Here is a 22433-nt window from a genome sequence, read left to right on the forward strand (position 1 = left end):
AATATCTCGCTTCGCGGGGCAGAGCGACCCTTTTTTCTGCCAGATTCGGTCGTTTCGTGCAAAAACGCGTCGATTAAGCCCAAGTTGAACGAAATCGGTGAGTAGGCCACTATTCTTCAGATTTACCCGAGATCCAATGCGAAACAAAACGGACGAGCTACGGGATGCTGCCATCTGATCCGCACTCCGCAGTTTTCTGGAGCACCGTTCAAGTCGTAATCTTGCGCTGAGAATGTTCTACCGGTGAATCGAAAGGAATACGTGACAAGTACTCGAGTCAGTCGAGTCTATCCTGAATTTTCTATCTTTGAGAGAGGCCAGAGTTTTCCTTCTCTTATACAAAAATAGTTTTATTTAAATCAATTTCAATACGCGATGTTTCTCAGAGCGTGAGTTGGCAGACTTCGTTAATTATTGTCGCTGTTACCCTATTCCAAATTACGGAATAGAACAGGAACGTCGTTAAAACGTCATTATTATATTTCTTCTTATATAACATATTTTTTACGCATATTATATACGTATGTGACGATTAGTAATGTAGCAATGTGATGTCTCTTGTGTATTAGGTGATAACTCCGCTTCGGTCTTTGGTTCTCTGTGGTGAAAACAGAGATATGGAGGAGTGGTTCGACACCCTGAGAACAGCGACGGAGACGCGTCCTCAGGGTGATCCTGGAAATGCCGAGTTGCTGGAAGGTAATCATCAGTGGTATGCGACTAGTCACGCCAGACCTACGTATTGCAATGTCTGCAGAGATGCCCTACATGGTAAGCAACTTCTTTTTTTAATCTCGCAAACAAACTTACAGTTCAGCTGGTTAAAGTAGTAGGACAAAATTAAATTTACGATGCCGTATCGTAACAGGTGTTACTTCCCACGGTTTAAGTTGCGAAGCTTGTAAATACAAGGTGCACAAGAGATGTAGCGCAAAAGCAATAAATAATTGCAAGTGGACCACTTTAGCATCTATCGGAAAAGATATCATTGAGGACCAAGATGGGGTATGCATATATTTTATTTTATTAAAAATATATTTTTGAGTATATTAAGGATCAATAAAAGTATAATTCCAATCGGACGCATATCTTTTAATAACTTACCTTACGATCGATTCATCTGTACGACAAATATATTAAGAATGCACAATTTTTTATACATTCATTTAATTTCATGTCTTGCTTAATCTATGTTTATAGAACATCACGATGCCACATCAGTGGATGGAGGGAAATTTGCCAGTGTCCTCAAAATGCTTTGTCTGTGAAAAGACGTGTGGCTCTGTACTTAGGTAGTTACATCCCACGATATTTTTACATAAGCGATTGATTTATTTAAGTTAAGCTTCATTTTGTCAAAATCGATATATTATTTATAGGCTTCAAGATTGGCGATGTTTATGGTGCAAAGCAACTGTGCACACAGCGTGTAGACCTGCCATAGGTGTCAGGTGTCCGCTAGGACCAGCTAAACTCAGTGTAGTGCCTCCTACAGCTTTGCACAGTATAGGTAATTGCACTGTCTATTTGTATTGTAAATGATTAATTATATCACGCGCGCACTCGTTTCATGTGTGGACAATTTACATGTATATTTAAATATAAAACTTTTATAAAAGCGGTACGTGTGGTTCGATTGTTATCAGGTAGCGACGAAGCTTGGGAAGCAGTTAGACCTACGGGATGCAGTCCACTTTTAGTATTTGTAAACAGTAAATCTGGTGACAATCAAGGTATTAAGTTTCTTAGAAGATTTAAACAATTACTGAATCCCGCACAAGTGTTCGACCTTATAAATGGAGGACCAGGTCCAGGGTAAGAAAATCTTTACGCATATGCTGATCGATCATAAATCGATATCATTCGTTATCGTACGTGTAGCAAGGTGCATATATGTATAAACGCATCGAGTATACGAGTCATATTTCTTGTACAGATTAAGACTGTTTCGACACTTTGATCCGTTCCGGATTTTGGTGTGTAGCGGAGATGGATCCGTAGGATGGGTGCTCTCAGAAATCGATCGGCTTGGAATGCACGTGGGTATAAACGTGTGTTTTAATTTGACAACTTTATCTCTTTCAGCATGATTTCTTAGTGACTGTCACTTCTTCTCGAATCTAATTACGCTCTGCCAGAGCTGCATTGTTTAAACGTATTTCTTTCTGCGCATAACAACTTAGCTTGATGATATTTTTTTACGTTATATAATTAATGCATGAATATAAATTATAATTATAGGTCTAAATGCGACATACATTTATAGAGAATAGAGGAGCATTGTTTTAATATGCATTTTTTTTTAATATACATGGGCCGGTATTTATAATCAGATCTTATATATAAGATCTTCTTAAGTTCATCTTCAGATACTCCGTAGCCAATGAAACGAGTCGTACAGCATTTAAAGATAAACTTAAGACGATCTTAAATGTAAAAGCTGACTATGAATACCAGCCAATATAGTATGATCTTCAATTATGTCAATATTTTGGGGAGTAAATGCAGTGTGAATTTACGTTAATGCATACATAGTTATTATTAAACATTATTAGTAAAGTATCACTAATTAACTAATTATTAAACATTATCAGTAATTACTAAACATTATATATAATAAAGTGTGACTTGAAATAAAATATTTATACAAATCTATTTTTCCTTCCAAAACATTTAGATTAAACGAGAATTGAGATGTGTGTGTCTTTCGATATTTTCGAAACATTGCCAGAATTATTAGCAGAGTATATTTGGACAAGAGATAACATGACTAACTCGAATTCGAATTTCATCCTCCCAATATTAAGAACTTAATCCTTGAAATTGAGATTTGTAATTTGCTACAGTTTGATTAACTCTTCTGAATTATAATCTTTTGAAAAAGGTGCAAAACTTGGATTGGATTTACTTTACAAATTACTTGTGTGCAATATCAAGTAAGTTATATTCTTCTAATAAATCGGATGATTTTTTGAAGGTATTTTGAAGGAATTGATGTATATTCAAACTTTTGCTCATATTATTTGATCGTCTTGGAAAGAGAGATTAATCAAAGCGGGTATTCTAGATATTTTCTTTAATTTATTATAACTCGGAAAATAAAACTTTTTTTCTCTGTTCACTCTTTAGAAGTATCGATACGCGCGAGTGCGCACACGCTCGCTCACGCTCACACACACACACACACACACACACACACACACACACACACACACACACACACACACACACACCTTCTTATATACTAATGTATTATGTTTGGGCCATACTAAAAGCTGAAGCACAAACTTTTGCATAACGCATAAGCATGAAAAGAAGGATTGGTTTATTTCTGCACATGTGTATGGACTAATCAATTTTCTTATGCTTATGCATTATGCGTTATGTAAAAGTCTGTGCTTCGGCCTTTATGCAGATCTATTATATTGTAGCAAATGGTATTAATTTTTTCAAGTTTCCGATTATAAACTGCATGGCGTGTCTCTTTTATGATTTTATTTCAGATGAAACCGGTGTGTGTGCTTTAAACTTCTTTACATACGCGAAGCTTCGTTAACTTTTTTTTTGCAGGCGGTAAGTGTACATGTGCATGATCGATCTGTCTATCTAATCTATAGCTCTCATTAACATATACTATTAATGCACTGCATGGAACGGAGAGAGGTATATTTATATTTTTCAAATTTGCAGAAACAATGTCAGGTTGGGGTATTACCTTTAGGGACTGGAAATGACTTGGCGCGCGTGTTAGGCTGGGGATCGTCGTGCGACGATGACACACATTTACCTCAGCTACTGGAGAAGTATGAAAAAGCGAGCACGAAGATGCTGGATCGATGGAGTATTATGACATTCGAACGCAGCATATCTCTGCCATGTCACAAAGTGACTCAGCCCGACCCGGCTATAAAATCGAGCATAGCTCATCAGTATGAAGACAACGTTCTTGCTCATATAACAAACATTTTGCAATCTGATCAGGAGAACGTAGTTATATCTAGTGCCAAGTGAGTGGTATAATCGTGTATGTGTGCATGTGTATGTGAGAGGGGGGGAGGGGACGTGCATGAAATGTGTGCATGAAATTGCATAAGCTTTAAACTTTGACATTTAAACAGAGATTTCCTCCCACAGAGTTTTATGTGAAACAGTAAAAGATTTTGCAACACATATACTGGAAGCCAGTCTAAACACAGGGGACCAACAATTGGGAGAAAAATGCACAATACTTCAACAAAAACTTGACCTCTTGTTGCAAACATTATCGAAAGAGGAAAGCTATTTATCCGACGACACAGAAGAAACTGACATTGGCACTCTAAAAACTGAAACTTTTAGTAGTATCCAGGAGAAAGGTGCTTTAGAAAAGCCAGAGAAGGAAATGACAAATTTAAAAAAAGTTAAAAGAAGATGTTACATGGAGAGAGATGTTGTGATGTCTAGGTATAGCATATACTTATAACGTTGTACTACGAAATGGTAAAAAGAGATATATATATATATATATATATATATATATATATATATATATGTACATATATATCTATATTATATTATATTATATATTTATAGAGCAAACAGCTTGAAAAGAGCTATCAGGAGGTTAGTGGAACACACGGAAACGGCTGTTGACGAGCAGAACAATCCTTCGATCGAGAAGCAAGGCGGTAAGATGCCAAATATCACCATAATATCAGACAGTTCTCCAATAAATATTGTGACAAGTAAGTTTTTTATATCTACAACAGTAAAGCAGTGGTTTGCACATATTCTTATGTATAATTTAGGCAAAAAGCAACAATTAGATATCCCTGGTTTATCGCAAACAGATCAAACCGACAACGCAAGTTTAATACCGACTGTAGAATCTGGTAGCAGCATAGAGATTTCACCTTGCCCAAGTCCTACTCCTAACGTGGCATCTTTGAGCCCAATGCCGGATTTAAGGAGAGACTCGCAACCTGAAGAATTACTCACTCTTCCTGCACCCGACGGTTTCGCCGACAGTAGACGAAACAGCGAAAACATACCACAGGGGTAACTTTTAACATGAACTTGATAACGTATTATGAATACTTGGATCCTTGAAGTTACACGAATCTCGATATAATTTTAGAGATCTCAGTTTTGACCTGGCCACAGCACAAACTGCCGGTAATCAACAAGAAGTTCAGGCAACTACTAACGAAAATAATTTCCTATTGTCCGAACCGACGCAAATAGAAGCTTCTTCCGACGATCCTATAACCGTGACAAAGACCGTCTTAGATACAAGTACACCATCGGACGATGAGACCATGCAAGATACTATCGTCTCTCCTGACACGGATTCGCTTCATTCTAGAAACATTTCTCCGGAGCGCGTGCAAAAACCCGCGATAGCCAAATTGGGACCCCGAGGTAGCTGTACTAACAGTATCGTCAGTACAGATAGCATGGTTTCCGAAACTTTTGATTCCAGGAGTTACACCGTGCGAAATAGCGAGAGCGAAATTGGTAAGCGAGTACTCACCAATGTGACAAGCATTGTAGAAGCGTTACTTTGTATGTAATTCATATCTAATTATTAGATAATTTCTCTCACACTTTTCAGGGCATATAGACAGCGATATATTCGACTCCACGAAAAGATCGGAAAGCTCGGAGATCGGGCACATTGATTCGCCGGATAATTCCGATATGCTTTCCAGCGAAACTCAACGTTCGGAAAGCGGTTTGGAGGATTTAAGCTCCCTCGGACAAGATGTGATCAGCGCGATAATGGGTGAGAAGTATGATTCTGTCAGAGAAGGCTTAGAGATCGAAGAGTCGCATAGATATTGCGGTTTAGCTCAATTCAGCGAAGGTAACGACATCGGAAGACAATCGTTCAAGAAGGGCACAAAAAATATGAAGACGGATAAAGAGGTAAATGAGTATTTTGGTTTTTAGATTTACATTAAATGTGTGAAATTAATGCGTTTTCTATTATCAGGCAATGCTAAGTAAATATAAAACGGACGGTTTGACAACGTGTGTACGTGTCTCAGGGATTAAGTCGACGCAATCTGTAGAGACGAACGTAGTACCGGTATGCTTTCCCGTCACGCAGACCAATGAGAAATGTTCCATAAATTTTCCGCCACAGATCAGTGTTTTCGTTGATCCACCAAGCCCATCATTGTCAATTGAGAGTCATCACAAGCTTAATTTAGATAATAAATTAGATCCTCATGACAGGCAATACAGTAGCGGCAACAGTATGGAAAGGCGTAAGTTTGATAAACTGAATTATTATTACACGGCAATTACATATTCTTCTTAGATCTTAATGATGTTTCTCACAATGTAGTAAGCGTGGAGCTGCCCGACTCTGGCTTCTCTCCGCAAGCTACACGGCGTATAAGCAGTGGCAGTTTGTTGAAGGCATCGGAAGTTGTGTCGTTGGCTGCAACTACCGCTCGTCTAGGTGGCTCGAGCATGAGCTTGCGCCACGAAAGAGCGAAATCTGTGGATAAGACGGAGGATGTGAAAAAACTTCCTATTATAAATCCTTTGGTTCGATTGCCTATGTGGCCAAGTAAGCCAAAAATGCAATGTTGAAATGCAATGTAATCTTTCCCATATTATATGAATATTTATGTGTCTCCTGTAAATGTATAGATGTAAGTGGCGGAGCTGGTCTCATCAGTCAAGCATTGCTGGCAAATGCGGATGCTCTGTGTGCAGCGGTATCGCCTTTAATGGATCCAGATGAAACATTGATGTAATTCACACGTTATTTTATATATATAATTTGACATGCGTACACTTTTCACGAACCTTCTTTTTCTGTATTACAGGGAAGGTTACTTCGAACGATGCGTCATGAACAATTACTTCGGTATCGGCATAGACGCGAAGATCAGTCTCGACTTCCACAATAAGAGAGAGGAGCACCCTGAGAAATGTCGATCGCGCGCCAAGAACTACATGTGGTACGGTGTCTTGGGATCTAAACAGTGGATACAGAAGACTTACAAAAATCTTGAGCAGAGAGTTCAGCTGGAGTGCGACGGTCAAAGGATACCGTTACCTTCTCTACAAGGGATCGTTGTATTAAATATACCGAGGTACCTGTGACAATAAATATGTATATCTATATACAATTTTTAATGATCTAACGCAAACGTTTGTTCTCCAATGGCAGTTTCATGGGCGGTACAAACTTCTGGGGAGGTACGAAGGAAGGGGATCTATTCTTAGCACCGTCGTTCGACGATCGCATATTGGAAGTAGTGGCAGTTTTCGGATCTGTTCAAATGGCTGCTTCGCGGCTCATCAATTTGCAGCATCACAGGATAGCCCAATGTCAGACGGTCCAGATTAATATCTTGGGAGAGGAGGGTGTTCCTATACAGGTCGATGGAGAGGCTTGGATTCAACCACCTGGTATTATAAGGATTATACACAAGAATCGCATGCAAATGCTTTATAGAAATAGGGTAAGTATCTGTCATGGTTCCTTAATGGGAAACGTAGCTTTGATTTGTCTATATAAGCGAGAAAATATTTTGTATCTCAGGCACTCGAAACCTCGTTAAGAGCATGGGAGGAGAAGCAGCGCAACACCTTAAGCACCGTCACTCAATCCACTTCCACTATAAGCAATGCATCGCAATCGCAGTCTCAGGCACAGTTGCAAATATGTAGTAAACCTCCTCAGTTGAGCGATGAGGAACTCAACATTCTATTCAATTTCATTGAGGCCGTAACGACCTTGGTCAAGTGGGTAAAACTGCTAATTATATCACATCCGAGTCTGGAACCAGATCTGTACCAAGTAGCCTCGCGAACAGCAAATGCGCTTGAGCAAGTACATCCGGACGGTAAAATCTTGCAAGGGGTGAGTTTTAATCAGGGAATATTAGAAATCTACTACGACTATCATCTACTTACTCTTTCTTAGTTTTTCTCTTTGTTAATAGATAAGCCTGAGACCCATGGTGACCGAGTTGGTATCAAGCGCGCGGCAATTGTATGAGGAATCTTGTGAGTTACTGCGAGATAAAGCCCATAATTTGGTGAGCATATGAAATGTTGTTACTGTAAGATATCAATAACGAATTGAATTAAACCAACAGTTATTCCTCTCTATAATGCAGAAATTACGAGAGGATTTAGAAAACAAGTTGTCCCTATCTCTAGCTAGTATAGAACAGGAATTACGAAAGTGTACCTTTGACGAAGGAGGCACAGGACTGGTTTACTTGCAAAATATTCCCATGGACGATCAGGTATAGTTCTTTCTTATGCTTTTTTAATGCACTCTGCTGTTTTAAGTCAATTATTTCAAGATACAAGTTATGAAATTAACTATCGTTACGTATTTTGTCACGTATCTTACATCGTGATAAAGTTTATACATACATTTTGTGATATTTACTATATATACATTTAATTGACGGAATAGCAAATATTAACCAAATTTAATACTTAAAGTATAAAAAAAAGTTTGTTTCATAGATATTCAACTATTTGTTCGCAAATGTAATTTAATTAAACAATTAGTTTTATATAGAGAGATTTTGGGAGGTACAATTAATTTTTCTATTTATTTTACTTATAGTACGTAGATAATAATTTTTCACATGGTTATTAAGATCGAACGAAGCGAATTGAGACGATAAAATTAACGATAAAGTCTTCCATTATCTATTCCATCTGATTCGTATTCGATATTCCATCTTGCCAGTATATTCCAAAAGAGAGATGATTATTAAGAGCGCTATTCTTGTAAATAAGTTTCGAGAGAGATCTAGCTAGCTAGTTGGGTAACACGAAGATACGTAATATTATGAAAGCACCTCTCTTTATACACCCAAAATTTTACAATCTCTTTTGAGAGAAGTTTACAAATTCATTACATTATGCGTAAATGTCGTTTTCAAATGATAATTAATAAATTATCCTATGCTTTGTTTCGGATTGATTGAGTGCTCAATCCCAGTGCTGGTAATATGCTTTTAAGTATTAATGCTTATGTGCCATTAGAGAAATAGAATTAGCATTTGGAGACTTAGTTTTACAGTGTAGCGAAATATGATGCTGGTTATTTTTTGTACACGTGTGTATGTATGTGCGTGCGTGCGTGCATGTATGTATCACATCTGCTGAGAGATGGAATTGCCTAGCTTTTATTTGTTTATTCTCGCTTGCGGTTCTATTATCTATTATAGTTTACAATGAGACGTAACGTATATTGTGCGACGCTTAGCTGCCTATCTTGAGTTATATTAGCAACACATAACGCAACACATCCGAGTATGCACTTGAATTATACGCAAGCTAATAGCTATGATACTTTTGCTTTTGTTATCGCGCCTCCGCTGTTTCTCATGATTTCGCGAGAGTTTGCTGCACTGTTTAATTAGCGCTGTAACAACGAGAGGGGAACTTTCGTGATTTTATATCAGTTTCATGAGAGATGTATCTTTTAGCGAATGTATACAAATCTTGCTATAAAGTACAGAGCAATAAATATATAATGGAATATCTTATATATATTGTCTCATTAATGTATATACCGAAAGTGTCTGTCTATATCTGCGGTACTTGCGCGAGTTTGAATCACACTATCGCAAACGATCCTAGGCCATTCGAGAGAGCTACCTTAGTATGCCTGAACGAATTCGTTATCACGTAATCCCGAGTGCAAATCTCCACCTGCATATAATTAGCATGATGTCTCTAACGTATGCCGTATAAAATAGCATACCCTGCATACCGCTTTACTACTAATCTGACTAACCGTGTACTAACCGACATCTCGAACTCTGGATCTGCAGGGAGATAAAAAAAATCGTCATCGAGGGTTGTTCTGGTTAAAGTTCCGTCGCTTCGCTGGCAACTCGGGCGGCGCGGGTCATCCGGTACGAGATCAGGTCACGACGTGGGGCGTGCAGGAGGTGTGCACCTGGCTGGAGAATCTACAGCTGGGAGAATACGCTGAGAAATTTGTGTCTCACGATATACGCGGTAGAGAGCTATTGACCCTAGCCCGTCGAGATCTAAAGGAGCTGGGCATCACCAAGGTGGGGCATGTTAAACGCATCTTACAGGCCATCAATGACCTCAACAATTGAGTCATTGAGACACGTCACTTATTGTGAGTCGCGTTCACGTAGAAACATAAAAAATTCTGCATCTCCGAAGCGAGGAATACGATCGCGTAGGTAGGTAGCCGGCAGTAGCGAAAGAGAGTCCGTATTTCTGGAGTTTTATTCCAAATGCGCTATTATAAGTCGACAGGACGGAAGAAGATAGCTTAGAATCGAATACTTGACAAAGAGAACTTTCATAACACAAAATAAGTCTGTCCGAAGATAGATAGATGGATAGACATATTATATTCATCCCCTAAAACGTTAATTATGTTAACCACAATCCTCCCAACCCAAATGACATCGTGGGTATTAGACGTAATGTTCATTACGGTAAATATTACTGTGGAAAGAAAGTATCCTTCTAAGCTGACCGTTACTGTATGAAAGGAAACCACTTTGCCTGTGCCAAATATTTATTCTACACATACTAGAACTAACAAGAAGCAAAAGCTGAATTTGTTATGCAGCGACAAATTTACAGGGCAATTCTATTTATATATCTAGACACTGTGTGTGTGTGTGTGTGCGTGTGTGTGCGTGTGTGTGTGTGTGTGTGTGTGTGTGTGTGTGTGTGTGTGTGTGTGTGTGTGTGTGTGTGTGTGTGTGTGTGTGTGTGTGTGTGTGTGTGTGTGTGTGTGTGTGTGTGTGTGTTTGTGCCAGCGTGTACAAAGTACAAAATATGAGACGCATCATCCCCCAAGGGGATGTATTTTACTTAATTCTCTTACCGAGGCGTTATAGAATCCATGACGAAGACGAAAGTCTCGTATAAACTGCACATACGTACGGAGTAGATATTTCTTGTAAAATAGCAAACTTTTTATATTACTGACTATTATTAAGATAACTTACAATGTCTCGGGTATATTTAGCAACTGCTACGTGTATTCCTACCGTTTGAAATTGATGAGTCTTACACGTGGTACGAATATCTTGAACTCGCGAGTACCGCATACTTGGGAAAGCGTTTCTTATATATTTCACGAAAATCAATTTATATTACATCTGTATTCTTTAACTTGTCAATTTCGGTCAATTTGTTTCGTCTACTATTACTTCTTCCTATTATTACGTCTCTTTTATTACGTCTTCTATTACTTCTTTCGACTTTCGAGCTACTTATAGATAATATATGATGACAGGACTGTATAATCCTGTAATTATACACGCAGATTTTTGGCTTTCTCGGTTGTTTAATTCGGTTGTTTGTTAATGATTAGTTTGAAAAGCAATGCTTGGGCCAAGCTGTATATGAAAGTGATTTTACATATATCTCCTTATGGCAATAAAAAACGATAATTGAGAAGAGCTAGAAATGCAAAATGTATGCTATAGTAGTTCTAAAAAGTTGGCAAAAGAGTTATTACGTATATAATAAGAATATTTTTCTTCTTACGGATTCGCAGGTTGGGTTCCTTGTTTTGTGAGCTTCTTGCCCTGCTTCCTTAATAAAACTAGTCTTCACTATCTTATCTGTGTTGAGTTATAAATTTATCTATTTTTATAATCTGTAACATTCTGCAATAATCGATTATTGCTCGTGTAACAGTACAATTATTTATATAGAGTCGCTCGCTGCTAATTTTCTATCAGCGTAAAAATCAAATATTATTGCTATAATCATATTCACAATCGAACTACAATTTTCCCGCTTTCTGACGGTTGTTTGTTCGTATGTCCTTACTTCGATATTATGTGTATGATAATTAAAAAATCTCGATATGAAAACGTATTTGTATTACACTTTTAGTATTACATTCCGTAATACGTACTACGTAGTTTTCACAGTTACAAATAGATGAACATATTGTAGTGACACTTAGACACTTACAATTAATCTTACACGATAAAACAAATAATAATATGAATCAACATACAAGCGATGATATTAGCTAATGAAATTTAAAACGAAGTCTAATCAAACTACGATTACTATATAATTATACAGAGAATGCTATTCTTATCGTAACAGAAGAATGTGAACTCTTTATTTAAGCGATGTAGATTACCACAGGTTCTAATGTTAATGCATTATGACGACTTACTTATTTTTGTCTTTTATACTATGTCTTTTAATACAAGACACTAACGAACTTAATTTAACAGTTTATTTGCGCAACATGAAAAAAATGTCTTTACATTTTGATGTATATCTGAAAGGACAAAAGTGCCTATATATTCTAGGAGTCACTAAATCTTACATACAGACAAGGAAAACGGACGTAAAGTCTATATGTTACATATACATGAATGTTACATGCATTAATCACATTGCATATTATCTTCTTTTTATTTTTAATTTAGAAATACGAAATTATATAATTCGTAACTGCAATATCTACAGGTGTGTGTTTTTGTCTTATGTAACTTTACGAAAATTATGTCATTACAATCATGCGACAAAACGTAGCACCTCAATAGATAACATTATTGCAATAATGTAATACAGTATTACGTAGAATAATATTATATTCGATAACTTTTAATTTATACAATGTAATGCATCTTTGAGAAAGAATTAAAAATCATTCAGAATTATAACGTTCAAGTAATAATAATTTACTTTTTTTATATGTAATTTTATTATTTCTCTCTTGGAAATAATTTATTGAATATCTAGAAACTAAATATATCAATTTTTTTTCTAGAAAAGTAAAGAAAATGATAAGTTAGATAATGATTATGCCTTCTTAAAACTAACACTTTAAACCGTAATCTCTATATTTATTTAATACCCTGTCAATTTTTATAACTTTAAGTCTTCTGCTCTCTCCCTTTTTATATATATGTATGTAGAGATAGTTCTGTCACCGTTATATCTCATATGTATTCCTCAGATATTTCTGCAGTAAGATTACTAACGTATACAGAATTGACAATCTCGTATTATCGTGCGTAACCCACACGTGTATAATAAGGATCGTATTATTATAAATTATAATATACACATATTCCTTTCCAGAGTGTGTACACGTTGTTTTATATACTTATTAAAATAAAACAAATGACAAACGTACCTCACAATTTACGATGAAATGTTGGAAAGGTGTGCGTGTGCGTGTGCGTGTGTGTGTGTGTATTGATATACAAACAAACGTATTTAATCGTATTCAACTACTGTTCCTAGGGATATGCCGTTTTACTATATTATTAATAATGTATATGTAATCGGATCCACAAAGATAAGGAGTCCGAAGGAGTTTGAAAAGATTAGTAGGTATTCGTAGAGTTTTCTAGGAACCTACTTGCACCTGTACCTTTTCTAAACATTTCTTTCACTTGGGACGTATCCTATACTTTTTTTTATGTATGCATTCGCGGGAGCATTTTATCTGTGATAAATTTTGCGTGAGCGCTTGATCCGTTGATTTAAATATGCTATTATTATGTAATTCTAAATGGACGAGCAGACGTGCGAAGATATACAATGTATATCTTTTCTTTCCTTATTACTTTAGTTGTGCGTTAATTTTAGACGTTCCTGTTTTCAGGGTTATCACTGGCTCTTAAATAATCTTCGAAATATATGTATAAAAGCAGTGGTATTATATATACATTCTACATATGGAATTAGATTTTAAAATTCATTGCTTTAGAGAATATTTGCGTTTGTTTGTAGTGAATAATCTGAAAACTTTTAAAACTGTTTGAAATATATATTTGTTGATCAAAACAATTCGTGAGAGAGATTGAAAAATTCTAAACTATTTTGTTATTACAAATTTTCATTTTTTTTTGTTGGAAAAATTCACCAGGTAAATATGAATATTCCTGTTTTGCAGCTTTTTCGACTAATTTGTTTTTAATAAAACTTTCAAAAATCATACATACTTAATACATTAAAGATTTAAACAATTGATAGATACATTTTATAGTTTTAAATTGAAAATAGTATATAGATTGATGGATATATTATACATCCAGAAGACATAGGAAATCTCCGGTTCACAGAGTAGGACTATAAGTAAATTACAACATAAATCTAAAGCTACTGTGATAAAAACTAATCTATAATGCAATAGAAGTTATCGTCTCTACGATATTAAAATATTATTTATCCGAATATTTTGGCAATGTACAAGATTTATTTTAATCATAAGATTCTTTCATGTCTTAAGATGAAAATATGTTAAGTTTTTTAACATTAAGATTTGTATATAAGCTTAAATGTGTATACATGAAGATGTAAATCAGTCTGTGTCAACCATCTTTGTTTATATAGTTTCAATTTTGATTATAACTTATATTTGATTGCACTATTCTGGAATTGCACTCTGGAAACAACTTAGGATTTATATTTCATTAATTAATACTCAATTTTACTGTCTTTTTAACTGAGTATTAAAAGATATAAAGAATCTTGTATTCATTTATTTATTTTGTATTGTTTGTATGTACATACAGATACTATTTTGGAGATTAAAGAAAAAATATTTATTAATTTGTAGCAACACAGGCCTTACGCAAGCACAGACTTATATTTGTATTAAAATTGGTTTCATAATGGTTTTACACAATAAAGCCAAACTTTCGAGGAAAGATAATATTTCGTCCGAACAATTCAGAATCGTTATGATACCAGGCATATCAACTGGTAATTTATCAAGCAATATTTTGATATTGATACAATAACAGGATTTATAAGTATATTAATGTAGCAACATTAATAAATACCAATTTAGTAATCTGTTTTATTGTAATCAAAATAGACATCTAATCTTAGTCCACCATTCTTATCTACAATTTCTCCATTTTCATTCTTCATCAAAGAATTTAATTATTGCTATAAAACATGTTTTTTTCTATGAAATTTTCAGATTTTGTTTTAAAAACTACAATGCTAATATCAAATTTGCTTTCCAAGCATTTGAATATACATGTGTTATAAATTCTGTGTTGTACAAGGAAAGTCTTGCATTGTATCGAAAAAGCTATTAAGAATAAAAACGTGTTCAATCTGTTATACATCTATTTTCGTCAAGATAATTACGCATAATTTCTACATGTATTAATCTTTTTGTACTTAAGTGTATAAATATTACGAAATTATTCACGCTGTGTATAAGAAAATCACTATTCTATAATAAAGTTAAATCTCAAAGTTCTCTCTATAGTTCCGAGTTTCTACATTATTTTCTTAATAAGCTATTTATTCAAAAGTTGTAAAAAATGTGACAAATGGTAATATTATAAAATTATTAATATTTTTGTTGCTTAATGTTATTTGAGGTATACATTCTTGTTTTTTTTAACGCGCGCACGCACGCGCGCACACACACACACACACACACACACACACACACACTAATAATAAACATATTAGCAATTTAATCCAATATACCGACGAAAATTCACTACATTTTGCAGATTTTTTGTGTGTATATATGAAAAAACGTATTTTACCTTTACCTTTGACAAGCACAATTAAATTTCAATTTACAATTAAATAACATATATAAATTCTCAAGAAACGCAACGCTGTAATCGCAACAACGTTCTGTCTTTTCCCAAAATTTCCATCATTTCAGCAACAGGTGGTCCGACCTATGAAACATTGATATTATATATGTATTACACATATTGATATTTTTTTCCCACAATAAAAGTAAATTCGGGTGCTATATTTACCTTTACGCCGCTTATAATGCTTCTCAGAGTTTTCATCAAAGCAGCGAATGGAATTCCGTTCTTCTCGGCAAAATTCTTCAGATACGGCGCCATCCAATCAGTCTTGTAATTACTAGCATCTATTTCAATCAATTTCGCGTTCAATAGTTTAATCGCGTCTGAAATAATAACATGTAATGAGTGCTTTGACAAATGGGACTCGATATCTTTTTTGTGCGAAGAGAGCTATATCAATACCTGAACATTCAGCTTGTTTAACATTTGGCATAGAAGATGGAACAATCCATAAAAATGCTAAATCTTCTTTGACGAGATCATTGAGTGTCGATATTCTATTCTGTGCCCACTTTAATGTAGTTAATATGTGATTATCATCCAATTGCAAATTTCCATCATTTTTCCTAAAATAGAAATGATACAAATTTCTTGAATGAGTAAGAATACTTTCAACAATGCTTCTATATATGTATATATAGAATTAAACATACCATTCGGCGAATGCTTCTAATACTAATTTTTTAATTCTCTCAATAAAAAATTTATGGTTTTTTTCATTTTGTAGTAAATTTGTCATTTCCAATTTGTTAAATTCCAGTAGTTTCTCAGGCATAAGTTTGCCAGAACTCGATTTTATTTTATTGATGTCAAACTGGAACGGAAAATAGAATGTATGTGATATGTGACTCATATACATGTGTTTTCTGACATGCATAAGTCAAGTTTTATACACAGGGTTTTTAGTCCAGTCGCCAGGTCGATTGAGCATTTTTTCGAGGTTGATGGCTTAAATCAATGTTTTTTTATGTTTTTTTGGGTCGTAGTACAAGAATCTGTAAATTGTTTTTTCGTAAGTCGATGCAATACAAAATTATTAACAATTTATTTGTTTAAATTGCTCTAGCGATCAAACTATACATCCTATAAAAAAATGAACTAGAGAAAATTTGTTCCTCTTTTCACGACGAACAAAATAGCGTTTGAATTTTTCCAAAATCTTGATTATTGACGGAAATATGTCAATTTTTCGGTAATTCAAACGCTATTTTGTTCGTCGTGAAAAGAGGAACAAATTTTCTCTAGTTCATTTTTCTATAGGATGTATAGTTTAATCGCTAGAGCAATTTAAACAAATAAATTGTTAACAACTTTTTATTGCATGGACTTACGAAAAAACTATTTACAGATTCTTGTTCTACGACCCAAAAAACATAAAAAAAAAAAACAACATCAACTTAAGCCATCAACCTCGAAAAAATGCTCAATCGACCTGGCGACTAGACTATTTACATTTTATATAAAAGGAAACTTGGTTTCCTCCAGTAGCAATTACCTGTTTAATTAATTCTTGATAACTGTAAAGATCTTGGCGCTGCCGTTCTCCGTGGAAACCACCACCAGCCCCTATCACGTAATTCAACAAGGCTAATGGAAAAATACCCTGTTTCCTAAATGACTCGACCTTTATGTCGCCTTGTCTTTTCGACAACTTGGATCCATCTGCATTCAATATTAAAGGTAAGTGTCCATATATAGGAGGATCCCAGCCAAGTGCTCTGTAATAGATAAAATTTGTAATACAGCTAATTATAATCATTTTATACGAGATTTAATTATCTCAAGTAAAACTACTTATATACTTACTTATAAAGCATAATATGTTTAGGCGTAGAAACTTGCCATTCAACACCCCGTAAGACATGAGATATTTCCATAAAATGATCATCGACTACGTTTGCAAAATGATAAGTAGGATAGCCATCTGATTTTATGATAACTGGATCTCCTTCAGACTTGGTAATATCATGCAACACATCTCCGTAAACTATGTCACGAAAGGCTTCCGGCGTGGACGACAACTGAGATGTTCAACAAAAGCAACTGCTATAAATAAATCTACAACTATACAGTCTCTATCCGTCGATCTGTGTCGATCAAATTATATAAGTTTAGAAGAGACATACCTTAAATCTAATACAATAAGTCGAGTCTTTCAGGAGCATTTCCTTAATTTTATCCTTAGGAAGATGCCGACATCTGTTGTCGTACTTGGGTACTTGTCCACACTTGATCGCCTCTTTCCTCAACAATTCCAGCCTTTTTTCCATACAGAAGCAGTAATAAGCGGATCCATCGTTCAAGAGTTTAAGTACCTGCTCGCTGGAACGTATAATGGATTTGTAAAGTACATTATATAGAAAAGACTGAATACATTAGACTGAAATTATTTAGGATTCTAGGTTTTAGTTTTCCAGAAAACATAGCGTTAGCAGGATGCTGACAGATTCAAGCGGAATTTGCCACTTTGCAATCATCCAAAAATAAAATACCTATATGCGAAATAGCAAATTCTGTTTACATACTTGTATAATTCAAGCCTCGCGGACTGCAAGTAAGGGCCCACAGGACCACCTCTGGTAGGATCTTCGTCGGGTATAATTCCTGCCCACAGCAAATCATCCTGGAGTTTTTCTATTGTCCCAGGAACTGTCCTTGTCCGATCGGTGTCCTCGATTCTCAGAATAAACGTGCCGTTGTTGCTACGTGCGAACAAATAATTGTACAGCGCAGTACGCAATCCTCCTAAATGCAAGTGGCCTGAGAAACGAGCGCAAAGTGAATATAAGACTCGGCGCCCTAGGACGAGGCAGAGAACCGAGAAATTAGTGTCGGTACTGCCTCGGCAACAAAATTAAGAGCAGAGAAGAGGAAACCGTAATAACCCGGTTACCTCTTCCTCGATGCGACGATCGTTACCGGTGGGGCTGGGCGCGAATCTAACCCTCACGTGGTACTTTTTGAAGAGGCGTCTCTGCAACAGCTGGAAACTCATCGCGCGGAGACCGCGGAGTACGCTACTCTGCATCCTTGTTCGCAACGCGACCTCGTCAACACTCGTCAACGACGTCAAGTGATGGACCGCGGAGTACGCTACTCTGCATCCTATGAGTCGCGAGGTTATGCCTTCACTCTTGTGCGCTGTTATGCGCAACGCAAGCGAATTTCGTTTCGACCACGTGGTTTCGACTTCGACACTGTCGACGACAACACGGACAACGGCGGAACCTAGCTCTCCGCTCCGCCCGGTTCCGAGTTCTGATCAGCGCCGAAAGTACGGCATGATGGTGTAGCACATTTCTCAGTATCCGCGTGAATTTGAATATTTGAATTCGCGCGCGACAACTTTATGTTGATCGCTTCTTGCGTCAAGATACATACATATATTCCGCTGTCCGCTGATAATTTTGACGATTCCTGTGTCCTAGAAGATATTGAAAGCTGCGGGCATCTCTATTTTCGCTGTCTCCAGATAACGAACGCGGGTTCGAACACTTGTTACGTCGTTGCAGGGAGAATGAATGAAATATAATTGAGTCGAGAAATTTGGACGATTCCAGCGTTCAACTACTGTGTTGCGAAATCGATCGCTTTAATTCTCTGTTCCTTTCGCGTTATAAATATTACATCTAGATTCGAATCTTATAAATATTACGTCTAGATTCGCATCTTCTCTTCGATATATACCTTCTCTCTCTCTCTCTCTCTCTCTCTCTCTCTCTCTCTCTCTCTTTCTGCGCTACCCATCGTATCGGGCTTAAGCACTTAGATTATATGTACACTTATAAACTTCGCAAACGAGCACTTAACAGAAAACAGCAGTGGACACTGCTGATCGGATGATTCTCTCTTTACACAGTCTTTCGTTAATTCGTTACGTATATTTACATCCTAGTTTTGAGTGACGATACAACCGTATTACAATTATAATGCGATGCCGCACAAGTGACCGCGCGATCGGGACAACCGTATCCTGCGTACGATCGTTATACGTATATGTCACACGCGGTCATATTTTACACTTCTCTTTCACCAAGCAACTTCCGAATATGCAAGGGTTGTTTTAAAAATAAAACGCGGACTTCACATTACCGATTTTGGCGCCGAGATTTGACGAAACTTAGCTCCGCTTAGCTAGAACCTTTCCACTCTAACGCATGTAATTGTGACGTTCGTCTAATAACGTCGAAATAATAAGGAAGATTGAGCAAACAATTTCGTTAAGTGTAAAGCTTTTCACAAGTCTACACCGGCTCTAAAAGCAGACCGATACACAATCCTTCGAATGAAGAAAAAAAAATTGTTATCATTACTTTATAACGCGACGCATATATACGTGAACATGATTTGCACGTAAAGTTCTCTTCCTTGTCGTATATCGTCTAACGTCCTAACGAAAAAATAAGGATATACTTACATTGCGCGTAATTCAGGACTGTAAATATGGTCGGGACATTCGGATGTTAATCCAAGTATCTGCTAATAGAGCATCGAAGAGAATCGATTAATCAACTCACCCTGAATTGTTCGATTGTCGATACAAATTCAAATACGATTCGAATCTAAATAAAAAATACTCATCCAAGTTGACGAGGTTCGAATCCAAATTGTCTATTTGCGCAAACGGATATAATAATTAATCCGTACATCATATTATCCATATATTTACAACCCTAGCGCAAATAAATATATACTTGTGGTATATTTTGCGTGTAAAATCAAAAATTTGGCGCGAATTGAAAAGGACAGATTAGAGATCACGAGGTGGAATGCTGAGACGGGGTGAGGCTGCCGGTATGCTCGGGGCTGTGCTTCTGCTTTTTCCTCTTTTTCTCCTTCTTTCGTTTTTTCCTAGCCTCCTTTTCCTCGTCGTGTCTTTTCTGTTTCTTATGCTTCTTTTCATGCGTATCGGAACCACCTACGTCCGTCGTCGCGGTCTCCTGTCCACTGAGCACCTCCCCAGGCTTGTGCTTGTGTTTCTTATGCTTATTTTTGTGTTTTCTCTGAGGGGCTTGATTTATGTATCTATATTGTTCCGGTAGCTGTAAAGTTATATTAAGTATGCTACTTAGCAATTTGCACACGTACTTGATTATTTTAGGAAAGAAATATATTAATGGATACATTAATAATAATTAAATATATATATTTAATGTAAGAAGATAAGAGGAATACTTACTGGGCCAGGATGCAATCGAAAACCAGCAAGCTGTACACTCGTCAAAGGCAATAGCTCTTTACCGCCTATGGGAGGTTTCTCAATTACCGACCTCAGTGAGCTTAAAAAGAATGAAAAGGACAAAAACATCAAGTACAATCACGAACTTGTGACGTTTCGACACTCTTGCGCAACTTAAATTACCTATTATCTTGATGTCCAGGTCTGTCTATAATACCAGGCAAGTTTGGCAGAAAAGACGACAGTTGCTCTTTTAGCTTTTTCCCACTGAACTTGCTATAGGAGTGTTCTAGGCCGTAATAAGCCATCAAATTTGTTGCTCCGGTGAGTTCGCTTTCCCCTAAAAGAGAGCGGTACATTAACTTATATACAATTTTGAATCGAGTTAAAAGAAGAAAAAGATTTCAATATATCTATAGATTGATTTTTTTCCCTTTCTATTTTTACGATTCTCTCATTACCCGGAGGTTCCTTCATCAGATAAAACGGCCCACTGTGAACAATGGAAGGGTTCTTCCCGAGGGAAATGGTTGTCTTTAGCGTTCCCGTAGAATCTTGCCGAGATACAACTGGAGACCGTGCTCCCCTTGGCGAGGACTTGGGTGAGTATTGCTCCACTTTACTGCGAAACTGATCGCCCATCATCATCCTGTCGCTTCAATTTTGTGCACCTTCGCCAAAAGTAACGCAATCAAGGACCACCTCCTGCAGGCACGGAGGAGTTATCGCTTTTTTGCGAAAGAAAGAAAATCCGACGATTTGAATTCGATCGTAGCCGGCGAACTGGCGAACCGGTGTAGACGCTGTTCGAACAAGTCGGATCTCTGGAATTTCAGACTCGACACTCCAGGCTCGGTAGGAATGGCCGAGTGATCCGCGCTGCTTGATCTACGGTTTCAGCAACGTCGCGACGTTGACCGCTGAAAGGCGAGAAAGGCAATCAGGTTTGCTCGCGAAGAAATCGTGGATTGCTCGCATCGCCGTGCGACTCTGAAGGCACGTCGACACTACGGAATCCCTCTTCTATGACTCTCTCCACACTCTACAAGTCTACACTCCACCGATCTTTACAACTTCGCTAAAGCGCGCGAGAATCGGGTATTTCAGCACGACCGTATCCGCCGATCCACCGCTATCGTGCTTTCCTCCGTCGCTCTCGCTGACCGATAACGCTCCTGTACGCAGGCTCCGACGCTGTTCGACGCTCCTCGACGCGCGACGGACTCTCTCAGCTCTCTCCTCCGCGCATCAGTGCCATGCCATGCCATCAGCCATCAGTCGCACCACTCGCACCTCGCACTCTCGCTCTCGCAGTCCTCGCACCACCACGCACCACCTCGCACACAGTCGTTACTGTTACTGTTAGCCACGCACGCACTCTCCACACCTTGATCCCTTCATACACCGTGAAATGAACCTGGTGGATCATATGTATTTATGTTACATACATACATACATACATACATACGTATATATACGTATAAAGTCGATGCGGATTCCTCTGCGTGGGCTTTTCTTGCCGTAACTGCCGTGCTGTAAGCTGTAAGCAGTATGGCCTGTATGGCAACAGAGAGAAACCTGGAGAAACTTGAGAGCGGCCACTTTTTTTTTTTTTTTTTTTTTTTTTTTATTTATTACAAAAATACAAAATACCAGTGGGAACAATC

At 37.0% G+C, this 22433-nt stretch overlaps 3 protein-coding genes across 16 annotated transcripts in view; 1 reads left to right on the top strand and 2 right to left on the bottom strand.

The window, feature by feature from the left end:
* The window catches only part of LOC143905783 (diacylglycerol kinase eta), a 33797-nt gene extending 22041 nt beyond the window's left edge, over positions 1–11756 (top strand). For 5 of the 13 annotated variants that reach the window (XM_077421421.1, XM_077421375.1, XM_077421431.1 and 2 more), the window contains 21 exons: positions 570–771; positions 869–1005; positions 1201–1292; positions 1380–1510; positions 1647–1815; positions 1937–2051; positions 3691–4007; positions 4135–4443; positions 4573–4724; positions 4788–5037; positions 5117–5496; positions 5594–5907; positions 5975–6251; positions 6332–6559; positions 6643–6745; positions 6822–7091; positions 7169–7463; positions 7544–7864; positions 7947–8042; positions 8124–8255; positions 9807–11756. In XM_077421421.1, the coding sequence (XP_077277547.1) occupies positions 618–771; positions 869–1005; positions 1201–1292; positions 1380–1510; positions 1647–1815; positions 1937–2051; positions 3691–4007; positions 4135–4443; positions 4573–4724; positions 4788–5037; positions 5117–5496; positions 5594–5907; positions 5975–6251; positions 6332–6559; positions 6643–6745; positions 6822–7091; positions 7169–7463; positions 7544–7864; positions 7947–8042; positions 8124–8255; positions 9807–10103 (4539 nt within the window). In that variant the 5' untranslated portion in view covers positions 570–617 and the 3' untranslated portion in view covers positions 10104–11756. Of the gene's footprint in view, positions 1–139; positions 244–569; positions 772–868; positions 1006–1200; positions 1293–1379; positions 1511–1646; positions 1816–1936; positions 2052–3690; positions 4008–4134; positions 4444–4572; positions 4725–4787; positions 5038–5116; positions 5497–5593; positions 5908–5974; positions 6252–6331; positions 6560–6642; positions 6746–6821; positions 7092–7168; positions 7464–7543; positions 7865–7946; positions 8043–8123; positions 8256–9806 lie in introns of those variants that run through there. The other 8 variants (XM_077421382.1, XM_077421411.1, XM_077421400.1 and 5 more) reach the window with 6 other exon arrangements.
* Positions 11757–13919: 2163 nt separating this feature from the next.
* Glurs-m (putative glutamate--tRNA ligase, mitochondrial) lies at positions 13920–18982 on the bottom strand. Of its 2 annotated transcripts, XM_077421510.1 has the most exons (10): positions 18667–18982; positions 18507–18599; positions 18113–18347; positions 17714–17909; positions 17394–17608; positions 17083–17305; positions 16241–16401; positions 15990–16153; positions 15753–15910; positions 13920–15668 (listed from the first exon to the last, which is right to left on the bottom strand). In XM_077421510.1, exons 1-10 carry the CDS (start codon positions 18689–18691, stop codon positions 15588–15590), a joined length of 1551 nt encoding a protein of 516 aa, XP_077277636.1. In that variant the 5' UTR covers positions 18692–18982; the 3' UTR covers positions 13920–15587. The 2 variants fall into 2 exon arrangements, with proteins under 2 accessions (XP_077277636.1, XP_077277644.1); XM_077421518.1 differs by having other exon boundaries at positions 18507–18982.
* Positions 18983–19124: 142 nt separating this feature from the next.
* Med19 (mediator complex subunit 19) lies at positions 19125–22310 on the bottom strand. Its single transcript, XM_077421576.1, has 4 exons — positions 21228–22310; positions 20950–21106; positions 20767–20866; positions 19125–20629 (listed from the first exon to the last, which is right to left on the bottom strand). The coding sequence occupies exons 1-4, from the start codon at positions 21412–21414 to the stop codon at positions 20345–20347; spliced, it is 729 nt and encodes a 242-aa protein (XP_077277702.1). The 5' UTR covers positions 21415–22310; the 3' UTR covers positions 19125–20344.
* Positions 22311–22433: the final 123 nt, after the last annotated feature.

This window comes from Temnothorax americanus, unplaced genomic scaffold, assembly GCF_048541705.1.
Source record: "Temnothorax americanus isolate GAGA-0224 unplaced genomic scaffold, ASM4854170v1 Scaffold11, whole genome shotgun sequence".
In the NCBI taxonomy this organism is placed as follows: domain Eukaryota; kingdom Metazoa; phylum Arthropoda; class Insecta; order Hymenoptera; family Formicidae; genus Temnothorax; species Temnothorax americanus.